The sequence below is a fragment of the Rutidosis leptorrhynchoides genome, chromosome 1 (genome assembly GCF_046630445.1).
Source record: "Rutidosis leptorrhynchoides isolate AG116_Rl617_1_P2 chromosome 1, CSIRO_AGI_Rlap_v1, whole genome shotgun sequence".
NCBI lineage: Eukaryota > Viridiplantae > Streptophyta > Magnoliopsida > Asterales > Asteraceae > Rutidosis > Rutidosis leptorrhynchoides.
In genome coordinates this window covers 406,704,954-406,713,376 of record NC_092333.1, presented here as the reverse complement: position 1 = coordinate 406,713,376, position 8,423 = coordinate 406,704,954, and the positions used below count along the sequence as shown (strand labels likewise).

Here is an 8,423-nt window from a genome sequence, read left to right as displayed (position 1 = left end):
ATACTTTACTTAGCAGCATCAAAAGAAGCGATAAGTTCAGTATTGATAGCAAACAGGGGGCAGGTACCCACTATAAACTAAAATAACTATTACTTATTCAATAGACATTTAAAATTATATGTATTATGCTGTGCGAACAGGTACAAATGCCTGTATATTTTGTTAGTAAAGCTTTAATAGAAAGCGAATTAAATTACCCTGCAATCGAAAAACTGGTTTATGCGCTTGTGCATACGGCCAGACGCTTAAGGAGATATTTCCAAGCGCATCCAATAATGGTCTTAACGGGCCAACCAATAAAGCATGTATGGCAAAAAATAAAATATAGTCAAAAGCTTAAAACTGCTTGAAAAATTATTGCAAATTTATATTCGCTGAAAATTGTTGAGCAGGTGCTATACAAACCAGAAAATTCTGGTCACATGGCCAAATGGGCTATTGAATTAGGTGAGCACGAGATAAGCTTCTCACCAAGAAGTGCGGTAAAAGGGCAAGTCCTAGCAGATTATCTGACTGAAACAGCCGGAGACATCGAAATCTCGCATGAATCAAAAGAAATACCATCTCCACCCGAACAGCTGTAGGAAATGCATACAGATGGGGCTTGTGGTCCAGAAGGTGCAGGGGCAGGAATAGTCCTGAAAAGTCCATAAGGAGAGAAATATACCTTTGCGCTACATTTTAGCTTCCCTATAACAAATAATGAAGCTAAGTATGAAGCATTACTATCTGGAATGCGAGTAGCGAAATACTTGGAGGTAAAAGAGTTGTCAGTATATGTTGATTCACAGCTAGTTGCAAATCAATTCAACGGGATATTTGAAGCACATGATGAATCAATGCAAAAGTATCTGAAACTTGTTCAAGAACTTGCGTTAGACTTCGATATATTCCAGATAATGCAGGTTTCAAGAACATTGAATAAAAAGGCGGATGCGCTCAGTAAGCTAGCTGCCTTAACATTCAGCCATTTCAAGAGAGAAATTTGGGTCGAGGAAGTGAAAGTTAAATTCATTGATACAGACCGTGTATCCGCCGCAGTCGAAGAAGATGAGCGAAGTTGGATGACACCGATAGTGGAATTTTTGAACACCGGTACATTGCCATTAGATTCAACAGAGGCAAGGAAAATTAAAATGAAAACACCAATATATTTGCTAGACAAAGGCATTCTATACAGAAAGTCTTTTTTGGGGCCTCATTTACGGTGTCTTAATCCAACTCAAGCAGAATCAATTATACGAGAAGTGCACGAAGGGATGTGCACTTTGCATTCAGGGCACAAAATAGTTGCGTCTATCATAATGCGGCTTGGATACTATTGTCCGTCAATGTACAGAGATGTCGTGGAGGTAATACGCAAATGCCGGTCATGTCAGCTGCATGCACAGGTAAGCAAAGCTCCGCGACATCCAATGATACCAGTCGCGTCTCCATGGCAATTCTGCAAATGGGCAACGGATATAGTGGGACCATTCCCCGCAGGACCAGGAGGGGTAAAATTTTTGGTTGTGGCCATTGATTATTTTACAAAGTGGGTAGAAGCCAAACCGCTCAAAACAATTTCAGGCAAACAAATCCGAAATTTTGTATGGGAAAACATCGTCTGCCGGTTTGGAATACCAAATGAAATAGTAAATGACAACGGTACACAATTTGAAGGTAACCCATTCAGCGATTGGTGCCAAGAGCTAAATATAAAGCAAACATTCACATCAGTTGCACACCCCCAGGCGAACGACCAGTGCGAGGTAACAAACCGAGATATCATGTTAGGTATCAAAGCAAGACTTGGGTTGTGCCGAAGGGGTTAGATAAATGAACTACCGAATGTGTTGTGGGCACACTGCACAACTCCAAAAGGCGCGACTAATGAAACACCTTTCAGTTTAGTGTATGGGTCCGAGACTCTAATACCCGCGTAAATAAATGTGCCAACTATGCGCATAGCTTCCTTCGATGAAAGTAGCAATAGCGAAGAACTGCACGAAAATCTAAATTTGGTTGAAGAGCGCAGGGAAATGGCGGAAATAAAAGAAGCAATCAACAAGCAAAGAATCGCAAGCTACTATAACAAGCGCGTACAACCATTATCTTTCCAATTGGATGATTTGGTGTGGCGAAAAAATGAAGCAAGCAGAGCGGAGGACAACGGTAAACTTGGACCTAAATGGGAAGGACCATACAAGGTTATTGGAGTAAGCGATACAGGGGCGTATCGACTAGCTAGTTTAGATGGAAAAGCAATAAAGCGCACTTGGCGTGCACAAACACTTAAGCGGTGCTACATATAAAAAAGACAACAGAGGGACTGATCACCCAAAAGTAGCTGTTTGAAATATTTTATTATGTAACTTTCCATTTTTCATTGTAAACATGACAACTAAGTGTTGGTCAAAAGACGTTTAAAATAAATTGAATCATTCAGTTTAAGCCAATAACTTGTGTATTTTTACATTTGTTGATTGCATGCCCCTAAGCTGCACAGGGACACACTCTGAGTCTCAAGTTGCATAGTTTAGTTTCGTTACTAATACTATATCTTAATGGTGACAGTAGTAAAACATTGGATTGTTTCAAACGCTTGTACACCGCGCAAGACGGAGACTTGCACAGTCTAGACTATAAAATACAAGTTTGGTTTACTTGTTTAAATAACCCGAACATTAGCGTGGCCAGAAGACTCTTGAATATAGACATTGGTTTGTCTATAATACGGATAAATTACACTGGATTGTATATGCGTAAAACACTTATAAATTTTTTTATAAAAGTCTTGAGTATAAACTTATAAGCATTGGTTTGCTTACTTTGTGTATAACATTAGATTGTTAGCACAAGAATAAAAAGATCATAAAATGATTGAGGGGTCGCTCCCATCATGAAGTCATGGCATTTATTCTAAATAAGAGTTATTGCATACATAAAAATTGTAAATGAGTCGTTGGGATCGTTGATTAAAAACTGTAGATGGGGAATTGGGATCAGTTGAAGTCGGGCACAACAGATAACATTCGAGGAATTGGGATCTGTTAAAAACTCAGCAACATTCGGAGGAATTGTGGGGGGTACATACATCTCCTGACAGATAACATTCCAGAACAGGGTACGCTCATAATCGCGGGCAGCCACCATTGCTGCGCCGAACCGCTGCTCAACCACTTTGTAGTTAAGAGCATGCTGGATAATCGTCGGTAGATCCTTCCGGAGAATGTCATACTCTGCCTTCACGGCATAGTATTTCGCGCCCCTCCTGGGCCGCAATCCAATCACTAAAGCTTTCGTTCAAAAAGACGACATGACTCTCTGCCTCTTTCAGCTTTGCAGATAACGATGCAATCTCAGATTCCATGAACCTCTTCTCAGCGAAGTGCTGGTCTTCATCTTGCTGCCTCTTCAACATCAGGACGTTTATGCGCTCCTCTGCCTACAAATGTGCGGTTACAGCAACCGCAAGTTGGGCAGTGAGCCTGGTGTTGTCCTCTTGCAATGAATTTATTTTAGCTGTTTCTGTCATTGATGGTGCTGGTGGATGGGCAAGAGCAGCAGATTTTTGTTGCAGACGGTTCAAATCTTTGGCAAAATTAAAAGGTGTCGACTGTGCGTCAACATACAGTTCTTCAGAGGGAGAAAGAGAAGAAAACTTCTGTATTACTGATACGGGACACAAGATTGTAGAAATGAAAACTGTTCTGCAAACACTGGAAGGGGCACTTTCATAAATTCATTAACATTAGGAATTAATGGAGACGAATCGACAGGATTCACGCATGCACGCTTGACACACGAAGAAAAGTGGGATACACCACTTGGACCTGCAAATAAGATAAAACGGCATTATAAAAAGTTTAAAGCCCAGTTTAAGAGCAGGTCAGATGGTCAAAATTAATACCTTCAACAAGTAACCTCTTGTGGTTACCAAGGCTTCTGGCATCGGGGGTGTGATAAAGTGAAGGTACAGTGTCGGAATGACTGGCCAGAGAACTGGTAAGATTACCAGAGTCGGTGGCAGGAAAAGGTGCATATGATTCCATCTTCATCTACAAAATAAAATAAATCATAACAAAATATACGTAAGGCGTGAATATGTAACTAAGGTTACATAGTAGAACGCAACAAAAGTATAAGAGTGTGATACACACCTTTTTGCGGTTGGATAAAAGATTTAGCAGAGAAGATGAAAAAGGGTTGAATGCCTGTAAATGGAAAAGATTGTGAGATAAAATATGCCAAAACCCTATTTATAGAGAAAATATGTGGGTCAAAAAGTAACCAGGGTGTAATCACAACCGTACACGTATGTCAATCTTAAGCTAAACACTTTGTTAAGATGTCCGGTGCACGTTAGCATTAACAGGCGGTTGCATAATCACAATGATTACCTTTTTGGTAAACAGTGACAGTTGTCACCTCGGGTGCAGGAAATGCAGCCGAAAAGATAGTTTAGTGACTGCACGCATACATTGTATTTAATGCTAATACAGTATCCGGTTACGCATATATATTTAAATAATCTTATGCACTATCCGGTTACACTTGAGATCCAACCAGGCATTCTAACAAAAATATTAAGCATGTTAATTCGGTTCAAGGAATTTTTATGGTTCATTATGTGTATAAGTTTTCTTACTAGTTCGATGTCATACAATAATTTTCATTGTATATAACATCGAACTGGGGGGACTTAATGATATGCATATCCGCACGACCATGCAGATTACGCATCCAACGCCCTGAACCGCACAATAATTGCCACGTAAAGACATATGGCACGGGTATAGTCGCACTCTATGCACCTATACCATCTGATGAGAGTTTCGTATATTTGCATAGGGTTCCAATACGTTCTAGAAGAATGTACGGTATAATTAATTCAGATTCTTTTCCTTAAATAACGAAAGTTAGTTGGGATAAAATCGCATTTAATTAAGGAAGAGATCCTATCGAAATCCTAATTCATGAGCCTATAAATACATAGCTCATAAGCCCTGAAAATATTTTCGGTTACTCATACGTAACATAGCATACACATTATCGTACGAACAAGCTTCATACGATCTCACGTATAAAGACTTTCAGGAATGTCTCGAACTATAAAACCTTCATGTCTTTGGGCCATAAATCCGGTATGCTGGATTGTTGGTGGACTCTCAAATCAGCCACCCTGTCAGAATCGAAACAATACCGATGTGGGTTATTCATAACTAAGTGTCGGAGGTTCGAATATTGTTAGTCCTTAAATCCTATCATGCACTCAAGCATAATTTCACCTTGACCATGTGAAAATATGCTTGATCAGTTCGTTTGTTTCACCTTCTCGGCTCATGGCTCCACTTGCTTCCTAGATTATTTTTGAAGACTATATTACGAGGTTTGCGATTCTTTTGCTTCAAGATATGATATAAATTATTTGAGATGCTACTTTATCTTCAATATTCAAATTATTATGGTTCGTTCATTGTCAAGAAGATTATTTGGTTGTATGTTCATCTATTGTTTGAGGATTGTTTGAAGATGTTTTTAGGGAATGCAAGTGGGAGCCATAGTTATTATTCACTCCATATTCGTACCCATGCTAGTTGTTAATTTGGTTGTTGGTTCATTGGTTTATACAATTATTTTGAAGACACTATCATTTGGTTTCGAGTTAAGTTTCTTGATGACAAGCAAAACTCTAGTGTTGGGTGGTTGGATATTGCTTAATTTGCACATGTTTATCAGCGCAATGTCAGTCTCATTTTGGTCCATTAGATACGAATTGGAGTTATTTTATGAGATATTTGATAGATTTGAGTTTGGAGAGTCGAGAAGATCATTGGTACGAGTTTTGAAGGCTCATGAGGTATATTTATTGTTTTTCTATCTTTGTCACTTCGGTACGCGGTTTGAAGTCGATTTCGTTGGAGTTTTTCCAAGATTTATTGAAGATTTCAGTATCAGACATGAGCCGCGAAGCGACTATTTAGCCCGCGGCACGGGTTAAAAGGGAAAAAGCAATGCCGACACATCAAGTATAATTTGGAGACAGGGAGTATGTTAAGTCGCGGCGCGGCTTGAACGCCCGCGGCGCGGGTTATAAAGTCAATTGCATGTCGAGGCTTTTAAAAGAAAGAAGGATTCATGGAAGGTGTTAAGCCGAGGCGCGGCTAAGTAGCCCGCGGCGCGGGTCATTACAGTAGCAATTTTTGGGGTATAAATGGGGAATTAAAACCCTAACTTAAGGACACTTTTTCTTGGACGTTTTGCAGCAGCTTTTGGGCAATTTTAGGTTATTTTTGGGGAATCCCAACATCATCCAATCAATCCAATCATTCCTGAAACGCTTATGAATTCGTTCATCATTCAAGATCATTATTTTCATTAGTTTTAATTCTTTATCAACATAATGAATTCTCCTAATTGTTTATTTATGATTTTGTTTTCAGCCATGATTGGTGGCTAAACTTTTAATGCTTGTCTAGATTAATAACCGAGGTTTTAGATGTTATGATTTATGATTTATGAACTCATACATGTTTATTTCAATAGTTTGAATAAAAGATCGATTCTTATGTTTGTTTAACTTGATGATTTCAATTGATTCGTATATTTGTTTGATAAAGGGAACTCTTGTCAATTTAATGTATTGTTTTACAATCGGTTTGTCTTAATTGGTTGTTTGCTAACTGGACCAAGGTGGTAAATTGAATTCAAACGGATAGACATCATAGGGGTGAATACATAGAGCGAACGCAAAGGCAATTGTTATTCAAATCTTTGATCTAGTTAATTAATTAGTCACAAACGAAAAGGTCTTAGGTGACTGGGAACCCTACGTCTAGTAATTAGAGTTTGAGTACTTGCTAAAGAGACCTCTTGGAGGGTCGACTGAGCAATTTGCATGCATTGAGTCTTAAATCGGGCAATGTATAAAAAAATCCATTACCGAGGGTAAAAGGTCTAGACGAGCATTTCCATTCCATTTAATATCAAAACTATCTTAATTGTTTTCTTGTTTTCTTGTTTTTATTTTATAAATCTAAAAACCAAAAATATTGTTTTTACGTTTAATTAACTCTTGATTCGGCTAATTGTTAAATAGCCACAAAAACCAATTATCTCGTATTTTCATATTTTCCTAGATTAACTTAGTTTATTTTCATTAGTTACAATTTTAATTCTCGCGCGTAAATTGTCCTTGTAACGATCTTGGATTTTCCAACTTATATAATATTGCACGATCGGGTACAACGCCCGTTAGTGTGTATTAATCTTTGAACCGGTATTTCCACTAATAATTTATAGACGCGATTTTACACATCAAAGAGTTTTTAGACAAAGGGTTCATTCGACCGAGTTCTTCACCATGGGGAGCTCCAGTTCTTTTTGTTAAGAAGAAGGATGGATCTATGAGACTCTGTATTGATTACAGGGAACTGTATAAGCTGACTATCAAGAATAGATATCCGTTACCGAGGATTGATGATCTGTTTGATCAGTTGCAAGGATTAGGATGTTACTCTAAGATTGATTTAAGGTCCGGTTACCATCAAATGAGAGTAAAAGAGACAGATATACAGAAAACAGTGTTTAGAACACGCTATGGACATCATGAGTTTACAGTAATGCCGTTTGGATTGACGAACGCACTAGCAGTGTTCATGGATCTCATGAACCGTGTGTGTAAGCCATATATAGACAAGTTTGTTATTGTGTTTATTGATGATATTCTGGTATATTCTAAAGACGAGAAGAAACACGAACAACATCTCTGTTTGCTACTTGAGATGCTCAGGAAGGAGCAGTTGTACGCGAAATTTTCGAGTGTGACTTCTGGCTTCAAGAAGTTCAATTTTTGGGTCATATCTGTAGTGACCCGAACTTTTCCATGTTTATATATATTAATTGAGATTGATATTTACATGATTAAATGTTTCCAACATGTTAAGCAATCAAACTTGTTAAGACTTGACTAATTGAAATATGTTTCATATAGACAATTGACCACCCAAGTTGACCGGTGATTCACGAACGTTAAAACTTGTAAAAACTATACGATGACATATATATGGTTATATATATAGTTAACATGTTTTTATTATAAGTATGTATCTCATTAGGTATTTTAACAATGAGTTATATACATAAAAATGAGACTATTAATTTAAGAAACTCGAAAATGATATATATAACTATTATCGTTATAACAACGTCTTACTAGGTACATATGAATCATATTAAGATATTGATACACTTGGTTAATTATGTTAAATGATAAGTAAATATATTATTAAGTATATTAACAATGAAATACATATGTAAAAATAAGACTACTAACTTAATGATTTCGAAACGAGACATATATGTAACGATTATCGTTGTAACGACATTTAACTGTATATACATCATACTAAGATATATTATATATCATAATATCATGATAA

The 8,423-nt window shown here is 37.5% G+C and overlaps 1 protein-coding gene across 1 annotated transcript; it reads left to right on the top strand.

Annotated features, from left to right (window-relative positions):
* Nucleotides 1–734: 734 nt before the first annotated feature.
* On the top strand, nucleotides 735–3,036 carry LOC139901610 (uncharacterized). The gene is made up of 2 exons (XM_071884305.1): nucleotides 735–1,391; nucleotides 2,971–3,036. Exons 1-2 carry the CDS (start codon nucleotides 735–737, stop codon nucleotides 3,034–3,036), a joined length of 723 nt encoding a protein of 240 aa, XP_071740406.1.
* The last annotated feature ends 5,387 nt before the right edge of the window (nucleotides 3,037–8,423 follow it).

What these genes read in the sequence shown, in the direction of transcription:
- LOC139901610 (XM_071884305.1), top strand. Translation starts at nt 735, where the DNA reads ATGCGAGTAGCGAAATACTTGGAGGTAAAAGAGTTGTCAGTATATGTT. An exon ending in CATGTCAGCTGCATGCACAG is followed by an intron (nt 1,392 to 2,970) that starts GTAAGCAAAGCT and finishes TAAAAACTGTAG; the next exon opens with ATGGGGAATTGGGATCAGTT.